Genomic DNA, 24,294 nt, shown 5'->3' on the forward strand with positions numbered 1-24,294 from the left:
AGAGAATAAAAAAAAACACACATCTCTCATACATTCTTTTCATGCATAGACATAGCTAACATGTTGACAGGAATACATGCAATGTACATGATCACATACAGAGAAATGAGCAAAAGCACACACTTGCTCACATCTGCTCTGTCCGCGGCCTGAGAGCCTCAACCAATAGTGCTTTTTGGGATAATGGGGTCAGAGAGCTATTATGGTTACTGTGACAAAGTAAGGACCTGGGAATGGGATGGTATTATCACAACTATGGAGCACTGGCAGGGTTGGGTCTGTTATATAGGGGTAGTCTGGTAGGGTTTGGGCCAGATCGCTAAAGTGGCCAAAACCCAAGTGCAGGTTTGATAATGGAAACTAGACCAGTGGCTCTCAAACAGGGGGTCTGGGCCCACTAGGGGGCCTCAGCAAACTTCCAAGGAGGCTGAAGGATGACTTTAAAATATTTAAATGAATAAATTAATATTAATATATTCAAATAATCAAAATTGTAATGCTAAAAATAAAGACTAGACCGTTCACATCTCCAAATTGAAGAACAGGAATGCTAAATGTATAGAGCATGGCTGTTCAAACATTTTTAGGCAGGTACACTGTCTGATTTGAGGTAAAACGGATTGAGTTTTATTTTTATGAAAGCCACACCTAGTCCAGAAAAATATGAGAATAAATATATATAAACATAAATCGGTGACATCATGTCTACTCAGCCATATAGTGGCTATATCTATCATTTTAAGTCATAATAGCACATCGTTTGTTAATCAGAAAGACACTAAAAGTTTACGATTCAGATTACCTCTCCAGGGCTGTGCCTTCTTTGTCTTTCCAGGGTGGAGGAGGTGGAATGGAGAGACTCATAGGATATCATGTCTGGACGCTCTATGTCATAAATGGCCTTGACTCTGGGAATGGCTGCTAGGTCCTTGTAATCAATAATCTCATTGTCTACTTTTGCCTGGAGGAAGGAGAGGATGAGGGACAGGGGAAGGGGACACATAGGTGGAGAAACACAGGGAGAAAAGGTGTTGATGAGGAAGAGGTCAGGGCACAGGTCAAAGGTCATCCACATCACATCCAACCAAAGCTACAGCTCTCACAAAGGTCATCACACGGGGTAAATGCACAGTGTGGAAAGATGAACGCTGTTGTTGGAGGCATGCTTATGTGGAAAGCTAAACATTTGCTTAACAGACTTTCAGTGTTAATGTAAATGATCCTCTAAATTCGTTTACATGCAAAAACGATGCTACAGATGTCAAATACAAGGCGAAGGCAAAGAGTGGAAAGAAGATGAAGGAAACTCCTGTGCTTTTCCTGCATGTCCAGGTTTGTTTTTTTTTTTTTTTTTACATTGACCCTGAAGTATACCAGCATCAGAATCCGTTGTGGATTGAGTGATGTGATCTGATAGACTCAGGAAACGATTGTGGGCGCCGTTGAGTGGGACTCACATAGATGGTGTGACCTGGAGATCCAGGTATGCTCGAGCCAGGTCTCGAACAGATACTCTCAGACGATGACCTTGTGGGCTGCGGGAGAACGAGATGTTGTATTAGCAATAAGCCGAAGATAACACACACACATATTCCTGACACACTCATAGATGCCAGTGGGTATAGCTTAGCTACAAATTAGCATTTTGTCATCAGTTACTCACCCTCATGTCATACCAGAACCGTATGACTTTCTTTTTTCCATGGAACACAAAAGGACAAGGTCTGACGAATGTTCACGCTGCTCTTTTTCATACAATGGAAGTGAATGGGGACCGGGCTTTCAAGCACCAAAAAAGCATTGTAAAGTAACTATGCACTATATTTTAAGTCTTCTGAAGCCATACAATAGCTTTGTGAGAGGATCGTTATTCTTAAAATCTTGTTGGTCATCTTTCACTTTCATTCAAGTGCAGCTTGGACATTCCACTAAATATCTCTGTTTGTGTTCCATACAGGAAAAAACCTATGCAAAATACTATATATTTTAAAAGAATATTCTAACGTGTGATTTGAAAGTTTTATTGTTTTTGGATACTTAACTGCACGTGTTAAATGAAAAAGTATTGTAGTTTAAATGTATATTAAAAGCTGAACTTTAGAGTGCTTTGACCCAACTACATGATTGTATGTAATTTCTTTAAAGCATGACAAAAGATTATTAAAACTGACTTAAAAAGTAAAACTAAGCGCACTATTTTTGTGTTAAGAAACAAAATAATGAAAGTGTTCTTTCTTTATGTGGCCTTTTTATTTAATTAATATATATATATATATATATATATATATATATACACATATATATATATATATATATATATATATATATATATATACATATATTTTTTATATACAGTTTTAGAAAATTAAGCACAGTTATGCACACTTCTTTTTAACAAGGGAAGTCATACAGGTTTGAAAAGAGATGAGTATGAATGACAAGAGAAAATGATGACAACATTTTTATTTCAGGGTGAAGTAAGCACATTCTTGAGCTTTCATTCAGCACAAATTAGAAAACCACTGGATTTCCAGCTCATATTGCCTCATACTCCAATACAAGCCTTCCCAAGATGCATTCGGTTTCATATCATACAATCAGTGCAGCCAGTGCAGCAAATCCCTCAGATATGGACTCTTGGTCAATTGTCACCAAAAACACCCGAATTGGACGACCTTTAGGAACAGTTTTCCGTTTGAGAGACCAGTTATGCTACATGTTGAGCTGAGCTCATATCTGAGACCGTTCTGCATGAAGAGTCAAACAGCCGTCATTCCTGTAATGGTGAATAGAGCCCTGGAGGGCTTGAGCCACATGCTTGCAGCGGTGAAAAGCGTAATGATTCACACATAGGCTGTTAAGGGGAAGTTGGTGAGGGCAGAAAGCCCTCTGCTGGTTGGTGACTGCAAACGCAAGAGCTGCGAAACACATTCGGGGTTCCCCCACTCTGCTGCCAAAAGCAGAATACAGTACCTGCCTTTCTGATTGGTGCAGAGAGGTTACTGAGGGTGGGAGGGGCTGTGAAGGGAGGAAAAGGATATGACATCACACTCAACAAAACACCTGGATCATTCACCTTAGCCAGCGGCCATCTAACTCAAGCACATCCATAGTCATCTACTCGCAGCCTTGCTTGCTATCCTATGCATGCGGGCAGATCCTAATTTCGGGTTTTGTGGGATATAAGGTTATTTTTGTGAAATTACCACATCTCCATGAGGATTATATCCTAACTTGCAGGAGGAGAGAGCAAGCATATTTTTATGTGTGCTGGTTCACTCTGGCTGAGGGGTGTATACACTACCATTCAAAATTTTGGAAGTTTTTAAAAATGTAAAGTCTCTTATACTCATCAAGGCTGTATTTATTTGATCAAAATACAGTAAAAACAGCTATATTATGAAATATTATTACAATTTAAAGAACTGTTTTCAATTTTAAAGTATTTTCAAATTAAATGTATTCCTTTGATGTAAAAGCTGAATTTCCAGCAGCAATAACTTCAGTCTTCAGTGTCACAATTATTATCAATTATTGTTGGTGTTCAATTACTTTATATTTTTGTGGAAACCATGACACATTTGTAATCATTATTCTTATATACACAGAAAGTAAAAAAAAAAACAGCATTTATTTAAAATAGAAACATTTTGTAACATTGTAAATGTTAAATTCAATGCACCTTTTCTGAATAAAACTATTAATTTCTCTTCTTTTTTTATATCTTACTTACCCTCAAACTTTTGAGTGGTAATGTATCACGGTTTCCACAAAAATATTAAGCAGCTCATCTGTTTCCAACACTGATAATGATAAGAAATCAGCATTATTAGAGTGATTTCTGAAGGATCACGTGACACTGAAGACTGGAGTAATGATGCTGAAAATTCAGCTTTTCCATCAAAGGAATAAAGTGCATTTGAAAACTTTAAATTCTATTGATATTTCACAATATTACCATTTTACTGTATTTTTGTTCGAATAAACAGCCATTGTGAGCATGAGAGACTTTCTTCAAATTTTTTTTTTTTTTTACTTATTCCAAACTATTGCAGGTAGTGGTTAACTAACATGAAGCTAATAAAACACACAGCAGTTCAGTCTTGCTTCAGAGAAAAGCAGGACGGTTGGAGGGAGCTGTGTTAGCTGGAAGCATTGCAGTTTGGAGGGAGTGCAGAGCAGAAGACTGCAAACCTCACGACTGCCCAGGGGACGCCGGCCCAGTTGAGACTGAGAGCCACCTGGGCCCCGGCTCTGAATCTGAGACTGGGGGTAAAAGATATCAAACGGACTGGGTTTTCCTTTAGGATGTTGCCAAGCTGCCTAAGGAGGAGAATCACAACAGAATGGACAAAATACTCACTGACAAACACACACATGCACTCTCTTTTAGCGATTCAGACGTAACGCTTCAGCAAGAACACCTGAGCCTTAATTTTAACCTTGGAGTCACTGGGGGAAGTTTTGAAAAGAATGTGTGCATTTCAAACTCAAACATTTCCCAGGGGTTCGTAGACTGTTGTTTCTGGGAACAATATGAGGGAGGAGCTCAGCAAAGTTTTCTCTTCCAGAGAGAGAGACAGACACACAGGGTTGATTAAGTGACTGGCTGACTGACAGTAAGTGTTTAGAAAAATAGATACTCACTCTGTACTTCTCTTCCACTCTACTGTTGTTCTTACAGTCTGGATGCCATACTGTAGAACCTTTGGGAGATAGAAATCAAGACAAAATATGAGGGTGGGGTATATCAGAATTATATTACCACATGATTGTCCCCATATCACAAATGGAACATTCCAACACATTTTCCTAATTTGTAAACACATTGTAGAGTGACCTCATTTATCCAGCTCGACCACTCAACACTGTTACCAAAGTGTCATCAAAAGATCATATTTTTCCTTAATTTATGGGGAATAATACAATTTTATTTTATGTTTTTTTGTCAAAACATCAAAATAAGTATTTAGACAGAATTATGGCAACAGGTGCAGAAAATACAAAACCCTTGAACAATGGACAGAAAATGAACATAGCTCAACTTTCAACCCTGTTACCAAAGTTATCATAAGAAAAACTATCAAATAAATATTTTTCCTTAACTTATGGGGGAAATAAATAAATAACTATTTTGTGTAGCTAAAATAACACAATCAGTTGTACTTAGACATGTCCCAAAATATGGGAACAGGTTTGCAAAAAAAAGAAAGAAAACATGACCAATTAAAATAAAATAAAAACAACTTTCAACCCTGTTACCAGTTAACATAAGAAAAATGTTCCTTAAAGGGATAGTTCACTTTAAAATGAAAATTCTGTCATCATATACTCACCCTCATGTTGTTTCAAACCTGTATAAATTTCTTTCTTCTGCTGAACAGGAAGGAAGATATTCAGAAGAATGTCAGTAACCAGACAGTTTCTGGGTCCTATTGACTTCCATAGTATATTTTTTTTCCTACTATGGAAGTCAATGGGACCAGAAACTGTCTGGTTACTGACATTCTTCTAAATATCTTCCTTTCTGTTCAGCAGAAGAAAGAAATGTATACAGGTTTGAAACAACATGAGGGTAAGTATATGATGACAGAATTTTCATTTTAAAGTGGAGTATCCCTTTAATATATGAAAAATTTAAATATGTAACTACTATCTTATAGTAGCAAAATCAGCTCCATCTACCCTCATATAATATTTAGTTCCAAGAGTTTCAAGGGTAATTTTGAATTTTTCATGGAAAGTTCCAGCAATCCTCTGTAGTAAATGTAGCATTAAAGTTTTGCGCTCACCCTGTAGGTACATCTCCTCCCCCTCCGTGAACATTTGATTGCACCTGCTGCATCGTGCACAGCTTGGATGGTAGTGCTTATCTCCTGCCTGTGAGGGGCAAAGGTCAACATTCAGAGGTCAACAGATTTCACGAGAGAAAAAAACATTCCAGAGAGACATGGCACTGGGCAAAACAGACTGGAATAGATATTCCCTAACATCTGTGGCAAAGCGAAACAGTCTGTGGGGTGTGCTGTCATTTCACTGCACTTCACTTATTTTAAAAGAAGGCGTGTGTGTTCTCAATGAATGAAGCTCTGTTAAGATCTACAGAGTCACTGTTTGCACAGCACATGATCCCATATTACCTTACCCTGACACACAAAAAAACCCTCCTGACCTCCGGATGCTTCCAGGTCAAGAGAACGATACCAGCATAAAGACATTCACAATTTCAGACTGGCTTGTCATACACATTAATGTATAAATAAAGATTTTATTTGCTAGGTTATGTTGCATACAGGATATCCCCCTGCTCAACATTTCAGATGCACGTGCGCTAACCACCGTAACACGGTCCGTCAGCCACAGCTATGAGCTGGAATGCTGATATTGGAGAGCTGGGCGGTTCACTAGGGAGCTGGCAGGGCTGAGAAACACTGCAGTCTGTCAGTCTTTTCACTTCTGGAAGGTCATTCTCAACCATAAGCAGAAACACTGAAAAATGATCACTGGGCATGATCACATGGAGCCTCTCTTAGGCTAAGGGTTTCAGATAGTCGCAGATAAACACTACTGTTAAAAAATTTGACTTTAAGAAATTAAAGGGTTAGTTCACCCAAAAATGAAAAGTTCTGTCATTAATTACTCAGACTTTCCTGAAGATGAATGAAAGTCTTAGTAACAAATGAATATTTTTTTTTACTGAAATCTGAGAGCTTTCTGTCCCTCTATTGACAGTCTGCGCAACTACCACTTTCAAACCCCAGAAAGGTAGTAAAGACATCATTATAGATGAAATATATATATAATTTACCACTTTATTTACAAAATATTAATCTCCAAGATGCGTTCACATAACAATGTCTGCCCTCGCATCAACACAACATGCATGCGTCATGGTGCTCTCGTGACTGTGTTTTGGAGATTAATATTTTGTAAATAAAGTGGTAAATTATATATATATTTCATCTATAATGATGTCTTTACTACCTTTCTGGGGTTTGAAAGTGGTAGTTGCGCAGACTGTCTTGCAGATATTTTTTAATAAACTGTTCTTTAGAATGTTCTATTCATCAAAGAAACTTGAATGAAAAAGTTTCACAGTTTTCACAAACATATAAAGCAGCGCATCTATTTTCAACATTGATAATAATAATAAATGTTTCTTGTGCAGCAAAAGATGATTTCTGAAAGATCATGTGACTCTAAAGAGTATAATGACTGCTGAAATGTTTTTGGTCACAGGAATAAATAACATTTAAAATTAAATTAAATTTTAATTTCACAAATTTTTCACAATATTTCTGTTTTTACTGTATTAATAAATGTGATAAATGCAGCCTTAGTGAGCCTTATGAGCAAAGGAGACATCTTTCAAAAACCTAAAAAAATATCTTACCAGCCCCAAACTTTTGAATGGTAGTGTATACAGTTCACCAGTCATAGCTCAAGGTACAGGACATTCCACATAAGAGTGTATGTATGTGTGTGTGTGTGTGTGTGTGTGTGTGTGTGTGTGTGTGTGTGTGTGTGTGTGTGTGTGTGTGTGTGTGTGTGTGTGTGTGTGTGTGTGTGAGATCATCACTCTAGGTCATGTAGCGCACAGCTGTAAGTCATCTGCAGTACTGTTTCATCATTCTGCTGCTTTCAGTTAGCACAGGGAATGCTGATGAGCCCTGCAGTTCTGATCTCTCTCTCTCTCTCTCTCTCTCTCTCTCTCTCTCTCTCTCTCTCTCTCTCTCTCTCTCTCTCTCTCTCTCTTCTTCAAAAACCTCCTTAAAATAAAATTTTTTTGAGGCAACACTGCTTTTTTGCCATTTTCTTTTTGATTTCTTTATCTGTTATCTGTTAGTTTTCACTTCTTAAAAGCATAGTTTAAATGTATATTAAATTGAATGTATATTAACTATATATAATTTACTGAACCTCTTGTTATCCAAAACCTTTCTTTCTTCTGTGGAACACACACAAAAAATTTTTTTTTAAGAATATTCTCAACTCTCTTTTCCATATAATGAAACTGAATGAGCAGTGGAGCTGTTAAAATGAAGAAGAAAAAAAAAACAAGAAAAAAAGAATCAAGTGGCATCATAATCATAAAAGTGGTCCATATTTGTCCAGGTCTTGTCAATATGACGGCTTTGCATGACAAACAGACTGAAATATATCTACAAAAGTCATACAGACCACAAAATAAATGGCAATTGATGCCTCTTTTGTCAAACAATGTTATTTACTGGCTTCAGACAAATTGGAATATATCGTTGGACTACTTATATAACATTTTTTATGGAGCATTTTGGAGCTTGACATGAGTGAAATTGTTAATTCCCACTCAAAAGATTTGCTCTTTTACTCTATGAAATTCATATCATACGTTCACAGAAGCTATACTGCACCAAAAAACCTAAAGCTTTGTTTATCTTGCTTCTCATACAGGCACACAATTCAATTGTTTTGTTGTTCCTCAATCAGCTGGAGCTCTGCACGCTGAAGAGGGAGTCGCCCATTTGGCTTCTCCAAGGGGAAACATCCCATGGTCCTCGGCTGTCTTGAACTATGAGGCAATGCAGCTGAAACGCATGATTTCACACAGATGTGACCCCTCGGCTCCTGGGTCTCCTTGCCATGGCAACAAGGCCATGCAACAGTTTTCCAGTCAACAAACCAGAGTGACAACATGTTCTACCTCTCTGAGTAGCGCTCTGTCCGAGAGACGGCTGCCAGTCATTTCCTATTGCATCACAAGAAGCAAACACAGAAAACATAGAGCATCGAACTCTGGGGCCAAGAACAGTCCACGCCTCTACTTCAGCCCAGATGGAGGGGTGTGGACAGAAGACAGAGCCAGAGGGAGGGACACAGGGATAAAGAGAAAACAGCAAGGGGAATAACGACTGGGGGACGCAAAGGAGAAAGAAAAGAGAGAAAGTGCTTGGATATATAACTATTATTTTGGATGCTGGTCCCATACATGGGATGTTGATGTTAATAGGTTCACTGTTTAAAAAAAAAAGAAAAAAAGATTGCTGTGATTATTTATCACAACTTAAAATTCAACATTAAAGTAAGAAACAATGTGTTGTTTCGACTTAAAAAATTATGTTCATGCTTGACTTAAAATATTACGTTTAGTTAACTTTAGATTAGTTTCAAGTTACTGTATCTCAAAAAAATTTAAGTTGTTATGACAAAATTTTTTTTTTTTTTTACAGTGTTGCGTTTAAGAAAGATTTCATTAATATTTATATATTCATCATCAATAAATCTAATTGTTATGTACAGGTATCTCATACATTTTAACTAATTTAAATTGCTCGTTTCAGCCATATTTTAACTGTTAAAAATTGTTTTTCACAAGTAACAGATTTATGCTATTTAGTGCAGAAATATTTTCTGTTTCATTCATGTATGACTGACAAATATACATCACATTAACTTTATTAGTTTGTTGATGTTAAAATGGTGTAATCCAAATGGATGGAAATTTTATATGCTATTCAAATACATAAATCATAAATTTAGGCCTAAATATTTTTTCAGTGTGCATCAAAAGCACCATACTGAAAAAAATTTGTGAAAGTGGCTTTTCACATAGAACGCATTTTACCATTACACTGCACTAGTTTTCTGTATTTTTTCCAATGTAAACGCACTAGATGGTCTTTAACGGTTGTGCTCGCGTCTTTCGCAGTGTCTCGTACATGGCACGGCATTCTAAAAACACAGCGCTCAACAACTTTTGAAAAACGCGCTTTTTCACCTACCTGCATCTCACGTTTTTAACAGCAAAAACACATTCTGTTTGAAGTTTCCTAAGGTTTGCTGGTTGTTTTCCAAGTCTGGCTAAAATGGTGCTCATATGGTACAACTGTCTCCTAGTCTGGTTAAGATGGTGTTCAGCTTATTTAACTAGTCAGCCAGCTGGTCTTCTAGTATGGACATTTTTGCTGGTCTTTTCAGTAAGGGTGCTATCATGTATAATGTGTGTGTGTGTGAATGCCAGTAAGAGTCATTTTCATCTGTAGTCAGTAACATAGCCCAGTATTGTGTTGCCAGACTCACAGTATGTATTGTTGTGTATGTTCTCCCTCAGCTGAACTAAAACACTTCACTCTACAAACCTGCCCAATGAGGAAAGAGTCAGACAAGTGAATCTGACAAGGTGCAGTTTGCTGAGATATTGGCCACTATTACAGCAAACAGAAAAACTAAACTCTCCAAAAAAGACCCAACAGTCACAAAGCGCAAAAAAAAAGACAAAAAGAGAACATCCAAAATAAAAAGAAAAACACAAATGAGATGTCTTTAATGTAACGATTATTTTTCCTAGACAGCATTGAGATGAATGGAGACCAAATGAAGACTTTACTTGAGTTTCTCAGATAGTTACCTATACCTTCATGTCTCATAATTTCATGTCTCTAAAGGTTCAGAAAAGATCATAAATTGTGCTCATTTAATACTTATGCTACAGTACATCTCTCAAAAGTTTGGGATAAAGTAAGTTTTTTTTTTAAATGTTTTTTAAAGAAGTGTCTTATGCTCACCAAAAATGCATTTGTGTGATCAAAAATTCAGGAAGAACAGTACTATTATAAAATATTGTTACAATTTAAAATAACTACTTTCTATTCATATATATTGTAAAATGTAATTTATTCCTGTGATGTCAAAGCTGAATTTCAGCATCGTTACTCGAGTCTTCAGTGTCACGTGATCCTTCAGAAATCATTCTAATATGCTGATTTGGCGCTCAAAAAACATTTATTATTATTATTATCAATGTTGAAATCAGTTGTGCTGCTTAGTATTTTTGTGAAAAACATGATCCATTTATTTCAGGATACTGTGTTGCATAGGAACTTCAAAAGAAGGCTTTTATTTAAAACAGAAATGTCTTTACTGTCACTTTTGATGAATTTAATGCATCATTGCAGTATAAAAGTATAAATTACTTTAAAAAAGGAATGACCCAAACTTTTGAAGTCTGCACTCAAAAGTCAGTCAGAACTCTTCACATAAAATTCTTCTGTAAAAAATGATGTGAGCAACGCCATCCATATTCATTTTACAGCTATGTAGTCCTACTCTATCATCTATTTTTATTTCTCATTTAGAAAAAATCTCTGAGAAAAAGTCACCTAAATTAAGCACAACCGAGAACTCCAACCTCTGAGCAATTTCCCTCAGGGCGTCTGGTACACTTTGGATATGTGTGTGTGTGTGTGTGTGTGTGTGGTGTGAGATAATGCAGGGCCAGCTGGTGCGGCAGACTTTTCATTTCTGGATAGTCTCATTAGACAATTATTGTTGAGGTTTAATGAGAGTGAAACTTCACTGCAGTTAAATAACTTATCCACGGTTGACATATAGAAGCTGACAGCCCAGAGTAATCTAATAGCATTTGTGAGTGTCTGTTCCCAACACAAATGTTTAATAGTACAGAAAACAAACTGCTGACTGCAAAGTCTCGATTCTAGCCATAACCAAAGCTAAAATAACAGCGTTCCACAGCAATGTTTATAAGCGCTATTCGTCCCTCATTAAATCTGAATGGCCTCCTTGGCACAAACGCGATGCCATCTGCAGACCAGCGGCATCTGTTGCTTTTAACATTACACTGAGATTCTACACATATCTGCCTGGATTTTTATAGATGGTGAGCTGGTTTTGATCTCCTAAGGTCACACATGCATAAGATTCCAGTGCACTTCCTTTCCACCATCTGTGGCTGCACAGATCCCCATAAATACAACTAGTCTACTTAAGTGTGTAAGTGCAAACAGACTGTGTGTGATAGAGCACAGATGAGAACCGGTAACTAATAGACTGTTGACAGGTCAGTATAATCAGGATGACAAAGCTTGACCGTGAGCAAAGAAAAAGGATCTGAAGTATGTATACACTCTGTTGATAAACACCATTAACACGCTTATATTACATGTAGCTCCTTAAACTGAGCAGAACACACATCATGACATAACTCTAAACATGTCTGTCAAGTGCTTTTAAAAATTAGAAAATATCTAACCGTCTCTACTGAAAGAGTTTAGGAAGTTTACCTCTGGCAGGCTGCTCGTGTGGCACCCCAGCCCTGCGACCTTGCAGTTAAAATCACTTTTGTCACTTACAAGAGTATTCCTATAATCCCCTTCAGTGCCTTACGTTTCCCCTTTGACTTTTCTGGAGAATTTTCCTAAATTCCCCCCCCCAGCCCACCCCTCTCTATCTCACTCCAATCCCACCCTATCAGAGGGGCCCGGCCTCAAAGGGGCCGTCCCGCGTACAATAGCAGGGCGGGGTCTTGGAATCCACCCAATAGCGCTGCTTTGCTCTATTCCCCGTGGGTTTGTGTCAGTTCTAAAATGTTTGATGAATGGCGCAGTGATGTAAGTTCAGCTGTGTTCGTGATTGTTGAGATGTGTGTGTATGGACATGGGTCAGACTAACGACTCCACTCTTAGGGGATCCAGATGTTTAGTGGGAACGGATGTGTAAGATTCTGAAACACTGACACATACTGACATAACTATAAAACACTGAACAGAAGAAGAAAAAAAAATCCACAAGAGGTCATCGTTGATCTCATTAATATCTCAAACGTTTCTTTTACACAGCAAGAGGATTACATTGAGAGCGAATTGAGTCTTCTGGTTTTCTGATTTTTCTCCCGATTTCTCTCTAGATTTTCAGAAAAAACTACTTAGATTTCCCAAGATACCAAAGTCTGCAAACAAGAGTTCAATATGAACTCAAAAGTTTCTTATCAAATTCTTCCGAAGCCAAATTATCTGATCTAAACTATCCACATTCATTTTATAGTTCTATACTCTAACAAGCATACTAAGCAGCACAACTGTTTTAAACATTGATGATAATAAATGTTTATTGAGCACCAAATCAGCATATTATAATATTTTCTGAGGGATCATGTGACACTAAAGACTGAAGTAATGATGCTGAAATGTCAGCTTTCCATCAAAGGAATACATTTCATTTGAAATTATATTCAAATAGACAGCAATTATTTTAAATTGTGAAAATATTTCACAATATTACTGTTTTTACTGTATTTTTGATCAAATAAATACAGCTCTAGTGAGCATAAGAGAGAGAAAAAAATTGAACGGTAGTGTCTTTCTCCCCGATTGAATGAGAAAAATCTATGATTTAATATTTAAATCATAAATGAGATCTACTTTAAGTCTCCAGAGCGATGAAAGAACTGCATCTAATGAAAATGTTCTACTGGCTCTAAACAGTCAACAAATCATTCAAAAATGTATAGGTAATTTTTTTTAATAATATATAAAAATATATCATTTTTAAAGATTTTTAAAGATTTATAATCAAAATTTCTATTGCTTTATACACAATACACTATTATGAAATTGGACGTGTGTAATGCCTTATAATTTATAATTCAATATACGCATACTCCAAACTCACCTCCAGAACTTTCCCTGTGATAAACTGATGACAGGCCTCACACTGCACGCCAAAATGGATCTGGTAGTCTTTCTCGCAGTACGGAGAACCATCCCTTAAGAGAGAGGGTGGGGCAGGAAGAGAGACAAGAGAGATTTATGCTTTTACTGTATTCTATTTCACCTCAATGAAACCAGGATAAAAATTGAATGCTATTAGAAAAGAGGACAGATCAGAGAGGGGGAATTATAGAGGCACGAGATGGCGAAAGATAAAAAATAATGAAGGCATAGCTCACTTGCTGATGTACTCCCCGCTCAGCACTTTCCCACAGGACTTGCACTTGAAGCAGCCGAGGTGCCACTGTCTGTCCAAGGCCAGGAGAGCCTGGCCATTCTTTATATCCCTGCCACATCCCGCACAGTCTGCAAGAGAACACACACAGATCCACCTGATCACACACACGTACTGAATAGCAGCCTGAAAATGACACTGATAGACCCCATGGCATCTAGATGAGAAAGCTAGATGCTTTTTATTTTATTTTAAATAAATAAAAAAATTAAACAAATTAAAATAGGATTTACTGTAGTTTATCAGTAATTAACTCGAAATTGCTAGTCACAAGCAGCATTAGATATTTGATGTACTGCTTTACATAGTGTTCTTTTAATATAATTTATATAGTACTAAAATTCGACATGAAAAAAATGTCGCAATAGTCTTTTCTTTCCTATTGTGATGTAATATATCTGAGTAAAATAGCTTCTCAAACTAAAAATGAAGGATGATGGGACTTTATTATTATTATGGGACTTTTATTTTGTCCATCGAGAATTGATTGGATTGTTGGATTATTGTGGTTTGCTATTGTCATGTCATCAGAGAAGAGAAGAGAAGAGAAGAGAAGAGAAGAGAAGAGAAGAGAAGAGAAGAGAAGAGAAGAGAAGAGAAGAGAAGAGAAGAGAAGAGAAGAGAAGAGAAGAGAAGAGAAGTTGTTGCTTGGAAGAGGGAGGGGAAGTTATTTTCATTAAAGATTACAAGGGCAAATTAATTTTAATAAAATAATGATTTGCAAGGCTAAATCATTTAAAATAAATACTACAATATTCCATTAAAATAAGAATGCTCAAATTTGATTTGATGGTGACTAAAGTACATTTTATTATTTTGAATTAGCTTTTATTTATGTATTTTTCAGTTTTCATTTTACTATTTATTTAATTTTTACTTTAGTTTACATTTTAGTAATTTGTTATGTGCATTTTGTGATTTTTATTCTAAAATTCTCAAAAGAAACACTCAAAAAATGTTTTATGCTTAAATAAAAATAAAATATTTTTTTTTACACATTTCAATTAATAGTAAAATTCCATTAAATTGAATTGAATAATCCTCATGTAAAAGATATGTAAGCATTATTCAATTATTTAATTAAAATATGTAAGGATTCAAAAAAAAAAAAAAAAAAAAAACATTTTAATTTTTTTTTAAAGTGTAGCTTTATTTTAGCTTTTATTTAATTTTACTACTTTTCTCAATTCAACAACTTACCCTTACTGTATTTATTACAGTTACTTGCTAAGGTAACATTTCTAATTTTCATTGTTTTTTTTTAAGTTTAAGTTTTTCATCTAATATTCATATTTTATTTCAGCAAAAATTAAATGATCAAAATCGAGTTTTTTTGTTTTAATTAATAACAACAATGATACACATTACACAGTAGATAAGCAGGAATATTTAGATGCAAATGCAATGGCATGCATATATTGTTTGGTCCGCAAACAATTCTCTCCACTAGATGTCAGTGTTAAACAAAAAACTCTCCCTTAGTTTAAGGCCTGTTGATTTACAACCTCCAGCTCTGACTATTCAGGCTTTTAGAAGTGATTTCAAGCAAAGAATATCCATAAAATTCATGCAGTCATCAATAGTGAATCATCATTTATTGCATGACTCATAGAATAAGGTACAACAAGGAAATTTTTTCCATCCTCCTTCCACATGTGAGGGAATTTAGTTAATACATGTGTAACTTGTGTAAAAGGTTGAGGGATAAAAATAGCTCAGGGATGTCATCTTCTATTTATGTTCCTTGGCTGAAATCCCAAAAGGTTTTTAAAAAAAGCAGGGGTGGATGTGGAGGGGTGGGGAGCTCCCAGACGCTGCTGATGTTGCTCCAGGCACAATGGCAACCATTGACAGTGAGGAGAGTATATAATGCACTGCATCTAGTGCTCTAATGCATCATTTAAGCCTTCTCGGCCTCTACTTGCACTGTGTGCTACAGAGAGAGTGTGTGTGTGCAAGAATATGTGTGAAGAGAAAGTTTCAAAGAGACCTGTGTTCAATCCACCTGTCATGAGGTTTATCAAACTCTCAGTGCAGGTTTTTAGAAGTGTCATGTGGTAAAAGCTTTGTGGGGTTTGCCAAATCAGCACTACTGTTGCTCGAACAAACAGCGCCTTCCAAAAAACAAAACACTTATCCTGGCTAAAGACTTTCATCAGCCTTAAATCATTTCCTGGGGCTCGTGAATGACAAATAATCAGCCGAGCATGACACAAAGAGATATTCAGCAGTCTTCTTATGTGTGTGTACAGATGCGTGTACATACAGGGGTGGAACAGAAAGATAACTGAGAAAGAGTGAAAGAAAGAGGAAGTGCACTGACACATGGGAAGATCATAAGCATGTGAATAAAACAAATAAAATGCATGATTATGACTATTATCTGATTAATATTTAAAAATACCAGATTGGTGCATCATGCATGCTTACAGTTGTTCTTCAAAAACACTAATAATTTAACATAAATTTAACATGTATACTGTATATATATATATACATGTGTATACATAAACTCTTACCGACCATATTATATATATATATATGTATATGTTTTTGAAAGTCTCTTATGCTTACCAAGGCTGCATTTATTTGATCAAAATTAAAAATACAATAATATCAGCAATATTGTAAAATAATACAACAAATAAAATTAACTAAAAAAACTGTAATTTTCTGAAAATATTCCCATGATGGCAAAGCTGAATTTTCAGCAACCATTACTCCAGTCTTTAGTGTCACATGATCCAGATTTTTCTAATATGCTGATTTACATTTGTTATTATTATCAATGTTGAAAACAGTTGTGCTGCTTAATATTTATGTGGATATATTTTTTTAAAACATAAATCTTAAAACATGTCTTTATGTCACTTTTGATCAAATGTGTCCTTGAATAGAAGTATTACATCTCACTTCTGAAAGGCACCCTGTCCCCTTTTGGCCAGCGAAGCAAAAGAGTCTACAAAATGTTTTCTCAATCAACCCAATCCCATGATGCAATGCTTACAATTACATCAATTCGCTCCTCTGCAACACAGCAGCTATTCATTGCTAAATTGCTTTGTAATCGTCCATCACCTGATTGTTATGGTAACATAACAATGATTCCCTGCATTATGACAATTTGAATCTAATGACTACTAAAGACATTTACTATAATAAGGAAACCCCGAGCCTCAGGAAATCGGCACATTCTGTCAAATCTGTCAGTATCCATCAGTCTAGAATGTGTCAGGATGCGGAAGGTCAGAGAATGCGAGTGAGAGAGAATGGGTCAACCAGGAGGCACAGCAGCGCTCTGAGCTTTTCATTGGCTCTGAGCCTGCCTCATTCTCTGTGATTGTCTGCTTCACTCCGGGGGCCCCGGAGCTTAAATTACACCAAGAGGACCCCTAATCTACCGGAAGAGGATGAAGAACTTCCTCTAAGTGAGATAAAAGAGAGAGAGAAATCAAAGAGAGAAACATATATAAGGAGATCAGCTTTTCCCTGGTTGACAGCACAGGAATGGGTCACCTGTCAACTCAAGTAACCCTAGACGAGTCTGAAAAGAAGCAGGGAATCTTATTGAAACGCTATTTCAGAATAAATATTTGCCTGTGTAAAAGCCATCATAGTGCTAGTGCGCTGTGGATGGTTGCCAGGGCATTCCTATGTGGTTGATAATGTAGAGCACATATATTTGTGGTGGCTATTAGGGTGTTGCTATGTGGTTTCCAATGTATTTTGAGTGGATTACAGAACTTGTAGCTCCGCCCCGTTTCAACACTTTGCTCAAAGTGTTCTTTCTTCCTGTTTATATTTTCACAGAATGAAGCTAAGATCTTATGGATTAAAGAATGCAAAACGGCGCATAAGGTCTATAGAACGTTTCTACTAAGTTGCCAGGTTGTTTATGCTTGTTGCCAAGCCGTTGCAATGCAGTTTTTAATGTATTCTGTTTTTTTATGGCATTTGAAGCATCAAATCTTAAAATTGTAATGTTAAAATTGTAGAATAACTATGTATCCTACTTTTATTTCCAATGAATTCATTGGAAAATACATCATGTTTCGATAAACTCAGCATGAAATGGAAATGTACCCGATTTGATAAATTACCCTATAATTTTTATACTAGAACTGATTGTGAAAAATTCATCCAAAAATTGTTTTGACACCATTGTTTTAATCAAAATGTCATAACTAAAAAACAGACTTCTCTCATTTCATCATCATAAACCCCGCCCCTTTCTTACAATGGACTGAAAGTTCACCTTTAGATCTGCCTCCATCCAATCAACAACCGATAGATTGAACCAAGACCCCACCCTACTTTTTTTTTCTTTGTAATAGTCTTTGTAACTTTATTTTACAGTGTCCTTGTTACATGTTACATGTACTTACCATAGTAATAACAGTAAATTATGCATAATTGCATACAACTAACCCTTAACCAAATCCTAATCCTACCCTAACCCTATAGAAAGTGCATGTTGTTAATTAATATTACTCAGTACTTAAATGTATAATTACACTGTAACAATGACACCTTAAAATAAAGTGTAACCGAATTTTGACTTCAGTTTTTCCAAAATGCTTGTAGTTTCCAAACTACAAAATAGTGGATTGAGATGCAGAAAAACCCAAGGCATTTAGCTTCTGGTGGGATGGAGAGACAGCAAGCTTCCAGATAGCTATGACCTTGAATCCTGAGGGGTATAAGACCTGTCAACACATGCATACACTACACAATCTAACACATCTATAAATGGGGGATGATTGTGGCAAGCTGCAATCTGAGTAGGACACTAAATCATAACCATTAAGCACAAACACACGTGTGTGAGAGAGCAAACTCACTGCTAGATGTGCTGATGTCTTTGGGAGTTGGAGACACTGGCTGGACGCAGTGCTGGCAGAGACAGTCTTTTCCATTAAACGTGACTCGATCACCAGCGGGAAACGGCCGTCTGGCAACAGAAGATAGATGAGAAGATGACATTTAGGTACACACATTCCATTCCATTCAAAAGTTTTTTTTTTTTCAAAGAAATTAATTTTATTCAGCAACGAATCATTCAATTGATCAAAAGTAACAATAAACTATGGAAGCTTGTTTCCGCCACAGAATAAACATTTTTAAAGATAATTGCGACTTTTTATCTCACAATTGCGACTTTTTAATCACGCAATTCTGACTTTATATCTCGCAATTCTGAGAATTGCGTGATATAAAGTTGCAATTGCGTGTTATAAAGTCAGAACTGCGAGATATAAACTCACAATTGCGTGTTATAAAGTCAGAACTGCGAGATATAAACTCACAATTGCGTGTTATAAAGTCAGATCTGCGAGATATAAACTCGCAATTGCAAGATAAAAACTCACAATTGCGAGAAATAAACTTAGTTTATATCTAGCAATTCTGACATCTTATTCAGAATTGTTTATTTCTCACAATTCTGACTTTGTAACACGCAATTGCGACTTTTTATCATGCAATTCTGACTTTATATCTCCCAATTGCATAATAAAGTCAGAAATGCGAGATATAAACATGCAATTCTGAGAAAAAAAGTCAGAATTACGAGTTTATTTCTCGCAATTGGGAGTTTCTATCTCACAATTCTGACTTTATAACACACAATTGCGACTTTATATCACGCAATTCTGACTTAACTCTCAATTGCGACTTTATATCACGCAATTCTGAAATAAAAAGTCGCAATTACCTTTTTTATTTTTTATTCTGTGGCGGAAACAAGCTTCTATAGTAAACACATTTGTAATGTAACAAACTTTTTTGTGTGATGGTAAAGTCATTACCATCACACACAAATATAAATGATACATCTTTTAACATAGGGCCTGAAACGAGCCTGCTTTCAGGTAACTCTTACTTGCAAACAGTGCAAACAAAACATGTGGGGTGGTAGGTCTTCCCGAGAGCAGTGACCACCTCTCCTTCAACAAAGTCTCCACAGCCATTACAGCGAGTGCCATGAAGCCTCTGGTAGTCCAGTGTGCATAGATACTCCCCGTTCTTCATGAAGAAACCACCTTGGGCCAGGTCACAACCGCACACTGAATGTAAATACAAAAACAGAGAAATCGGAAATTAGAATATATCGTTTAAAGGGTCATAAAACACAACAACACATTTTTTGAGATGTTAACAGATGTACAGGTCATCAATGAATGAAACAATAGCCCTCATTATGTTTATTATTAGTTATTTCATTCTTCCGGACGGTTTAAAAAGCAAAAAGCGTGTTAGCGCAGACCAAACGGTGTGTGACATCAAAATATCGCCAGAGCGATTAGAAAGCACTGTATGTTTTCAAATCGCTCTCGCGGTACTTCACCGTGGTACTGGTCATACACCAATGTGTCTGAGATTGGCTGCATCCAAAATCACATACTTTCTTGAGTCAAACACTGTTGAAACAGACATTCAAAATAAATGACACTTAGTTTGGCTCTCATTGAGTGTTGAAACACAACCCAGTAGTTGTGTTACACTAGTGCGTCTCTTTTGCACAGAGATTTAGACATCTTGGCTTCCAGCAAACACAAGGTCAGGGGGCTTATGCTTATCTTGGCCAGTGTGTCGTATAAAGAGAGAGTTTGGTTCGCTGAAGATTTCCTGAGCTTTCAAGATGATTTCAAGACTCTGGCACAAGTTCAGACACTTTATATAGGTCTGCATGAATAGGTGTGTTAGGTCTGTGTCATCTTGGCAAGCGTCACACATGCCAGATCTGTCTGAAAGCTCCTTGGCAGGCGGGACTGATATTTAACAGCTTGTTTAGCGTCACACGATACACCCTTCTCAACAAGCCCCCTTTTCTCTCACTTCCTCACCGTCCTTCTTTCTCTCTCTATCTGTTTTTCTCTGTCTATCCTCCAACATTCCGACCTGTAAAACTATAAGGGCCACAATTTTTCACCATTTTATGCAGTGTACATATGGAAATGATGGGCAAAAGGAGAAGAAACATATGATGCAAACCACATTCACACACCACTGCTTAATGTGTTTGACACAAGTGTGCTAAAATATTTATTTAAAGTACCCCTTGATATTACTTAATAATTTAACACATTCGCCTGTTCACAGTTCTCTGATGTCAGATGATGACTTGCAGGTAAAAAAAAAAGTGATTTATTTTGATTTAAAATTCTTTCATTATTTTAATTGATATTTTTATGATTTAGTTAACTATTATCTTTTCATTAAAGCGAATGAGAGCAACCTTCTGAATCATTATACCTCCCAGTTTCATGAACGTTATGAATGCGTGACATTTAGAACTAGAAATATCATCTGCAGGAATAAAAAACTATTGAACACATAATAGTATATATGTATAAATCTCTAGACAAATACAGCATGACTGATAACATAGCTCAGTAGATTCATTCCCGTCTTTGCCAAATGAATAAACTGACTTAAAATTGTCATTTTGTTTAAACATTTTTTCGAAAATGTTATTTATACTCCCATCTCCACATTTGTTATAGAACATATCTTTTGCTTCACTGAATCTGTCTTCTGGTTTGGGAAGATTAGGTCCATTCAGACAGGCAAATGGGAAAAGCAGGTGGCAGTGGCGACAGTAGTGATTAGCAGTAGAGAGAGAGAGCCAGTGCCCAAACTGTGTCTGGCATTTGGGTAACCTTCACTGACAGGGTACAGAATGCCAGGATGCCAGTTTAGAAAATGTCACACCCATTAATGTTGATCAACGCACATCTTGTAACTACAGACCACAGGGACACAACAACTGCCACTATCCTGGGCCGTCTGCAATCATATATTTTCAAGTTGTGTTGTCCTATCCCATCAAACAGGGGACGTCCTCAAAACTTTAGCTAAGATTCTAGCAAAGTTCTGAACAAAGGTTTTCTCAAAAGTTTCTCAAAAACATTTTCTGAAACGTTTCAGTTTTTTTAAATGGTACAATTTGTTTTTATAACTTAATGAGAACATTAGCAAAACGTTCTTAATTTTTTTTAGTTCGCTTGGATCTTAAGACCACACCAAACCTAGAACAGTAAAATTCTAGAAAAAAGCTGATTATTCGATTATTTTTGTCATGCTTTGCTAAACGTGGTGTGTGAAAGAGCACAATGAAGAAGATCAACATTAAAATACTTTATTAATGGAAGACACACCTAACCAAACTCAGTGTTAGCATTAATGACAACCGACAGCATAAGACTAAAGAGCAAAGTATACTACACTTTTTGCGCGTATACGCGAGGGTCAGCGTAGAGTACTGCACGCTCACCGCCGGATTTTTGTAAACGAGCATACTTTGTATGCGCAGGTCGCACATGCGCATTTAATTTTTTTGCAGTTTTAATTAGTAATTAGCAGTAATTAGTAGGGCTGTAACGATACACCAAACCCACGATTCGGTTCGTATCACGATTTTTGACCCACGATTCGGTTCGTATCACGATTTTTTTTTTGGGGGGGGGGGGGGAATGATTTTTATTAAAACAATATTTTTTATTAAATAACATTTGTAAAACCTTTATAAACTGAACACCAAAGAACAAGATTAACTATGCAAATTATTAACAATATAAATAGCCATATATAAAATAAATAAATAGCTAAAGCTATAACACTTCTGTTTTCTTTGTAACAAAATACTGTTGAAAAGCAAACAGAACTAAACTCCATTGTGGTGATGATTCGAGCATGTTGAAAATTCTCCTTCAATCAAGTTCTCTTACATTTACAAAGTAGTAGGCTAAATTAAATGGCTACTGTTTCACACTGAGGTAACTGAGGCTTACTGCCTGTGCTGCAAACCACCAATCAAACCTTACAAATTGAGGTAAATTGTGTTTTTTCTTGCTTTTCCCCAGTCTTAAAGTGAAAAACGTAGTATTTAATTAAATACATTTATAGTGAGATTACTACATTTTATTTAATTAATCGCATTTATTGTCAATCTGTGTTCATTTTGACCACGAACCATGCGCTGTCACTTTAATTCAGCGCGTGCAGCACAAAAGAAATACTCGTTGCGGAAACGATCGCTGCACTGCTGTATACGCACGGCAACTGGAACGGATCGACGGACGGCAACCGCGTGCAGTCTGAAAGCTCTGACCGGTTAACATGGGTAGGCTACGGAAAAAATATGCACCGCATACGCACTGCAAACGGAGTATGTGTGAAACGGCCGTTACTCTGAGAGTTGGAAGGGGTGTGTCGCGATTTTGCCTTCTCACACCGCGAAACAGGATCGTGGATCCGAGTGTCGCGATTTCGATTTCATATCGCGTATCGTTACAGCCCTAGTAATTAGTAATTAGTTTAGTAATTAGTGACTTTTTTCAGTTCAGATTCTACTTCATGTCAGTCCAGATAATTCGACAAAAAGAGCTTCAGAAACAAAGCCAAGTTGCAATGTGTGCAGACTGCAGAAGCGCAGAAAGCCCCGGGTTTCCCATACAGTATATGCAGACATCAAACAAGCTTTCACAGACTTCATCTATATTTTAATGAGTTTCCCAGCATGCGGCTTTCTCCCTGCACTTTAGTGGATAGCGGCCTTTAAGCATGGGTTTCCTCTACACTTTGTTTGAGACTTCTTCTAGTTTTTCAGAGAGACGTCTCTGCCTATAATATAGCAGCAGTGGGATGTATAGGGAAACACAGTCATCACTTTCTCTGTTGAGTCTTTTCTCATCTTTTTTACTGTGATGTAGTTTTATACTTCATTTTTATGCACTTAATCCCTCTGTGAGATCAGCCAGTGGAGCAGATAAAATGATTCCCAAACAAGAACCCTGGCAGCATGAAAGGCCACTTGGCCTTTGGCAGTTGTGCCCTGGGCGCGTCGATTCACAAGGTAGTCAAAGAAAAACTGCATGAACAGAACAGACCGGAACGCATGCAAGCTACGGTGACAATGGAGGCCTACATGGACGAGAGATTGTGCGAAGAGGTTAGAAAGTACCCTCATTTGTACAACTCTAGTATGAAAGAATACAAAAATATTTGCATGGGTTGTAAACCCGGGTTCTCCCAAGGTTTTTTTTTCTCCATTAGGTCACCTGATGGAGTTTTTCGGTTCCTTGCCACTGTTGCCTTTGGCTTGCTCAGTTGGGGATATTTGGGGATATTTAATTTAATTAATCAATCAACGATACTATTGATCAGCATTACCAAACGTAGACGTTCCACTAGAAACAAACATTGATGTATTGTTCTAATTTATTACTGTGAAGCTGCTTTGATACAACCTGTGTTGTGAAAAGCGCTATATAAATAAACTTGACTTGACTTGACTTAACTCGTGGCGAGCGATTGCTCAAAAGTGCGCATGCGTCGAACGCCTGTGTAAGTCAAAAGAAGGCTGTGCGTTGGACTGTGAAAAAACAAAGTATACTTTTAAACACAGATAGATTTATACTGGGAGAAAACAAAGAGAACTAATAGCCAACAGCTGAAACCAATGACTAATCAAATGAGTAACCATGGTGACAAATTAATGAACTAACTCAGGCA

At 36.7% G+C, this 24,294-nt stretch overlaps 1 protein-coding gene across 10 annotated transcripts in view; it reads right to left on the bottom strand.

Moving 5' to 3' along the window:
- The window catches only part of ablim1b (actin binding LIM protein 1b), a 93,827-nt gene that overhangs the window by 14,982 nt on the left and 54,551 nt on the right, over positions 1 to 24,294 (bottom strand). For 6 of the 10 annotated variants that reach the window (XM_081393530.1, XM_081393531.1, XM_081393537.1 and 3 more), the window contains exons 3-12: positions 19,661 to 19,844; positions 18,621 to 18,730; positions 13,724 to 13,850; positions 13,447 to 13,540; positions 5,793 to 5,880; positions 4,648 to 4,706; positions 4,195 to 4,323; positions 2,974 to 3,018; positions 1,458 to 1,535; positions 803 to 961 (exon numbers count right to left, since the gene is read on the bottom strand). In XM_081393530.1, the coding sequence (XP_081249656.1) occupies positions 803 to 961; positions 1,458 to 1,535; positions 2,974 to 3,018; positions 4,195 to 4,323; positions 4,648 to 4,706; positions 5,793 to 5,880; positions 13,447 to 13,540; positions 13,724 to 13,850; positions 18,621 to 18,730; positions 19,661 to 19,844 (1,073 nt within the window). The remainder of the gene's footprint in view (positions 1 to 802; positions 962 to 1,457; positions 1,536 to 2,973; positions 3,019 to 4,194; positions 4,324 to 4,647; positions 4,707 to 5,792; positions 5,881 to 13,446; positions 13,541 to 13,723; positions 13,851 to 18,620; positions 18,731 to 19,660; positions 19,845 to 24,294) is intronic. The other 4 variants (XM_081393536.1, XM_081393535.1, XM_081393534.1 and 1 more) reach the window with 3 other exon arrangements.

Source organism: Scardinius erythrophthalmus, assembly GCF_964197995.2.
Source record: "Scardinius erythrophthalmus genome assembly, chromosome: 18".
Classification (NCBI taxonomy): Eukaryota; Metazoa; Chordata; class Actinopteri; order Cypriniformes; family Leuciscidae; genus Scardinius; species Scardinius erythrophthalmus.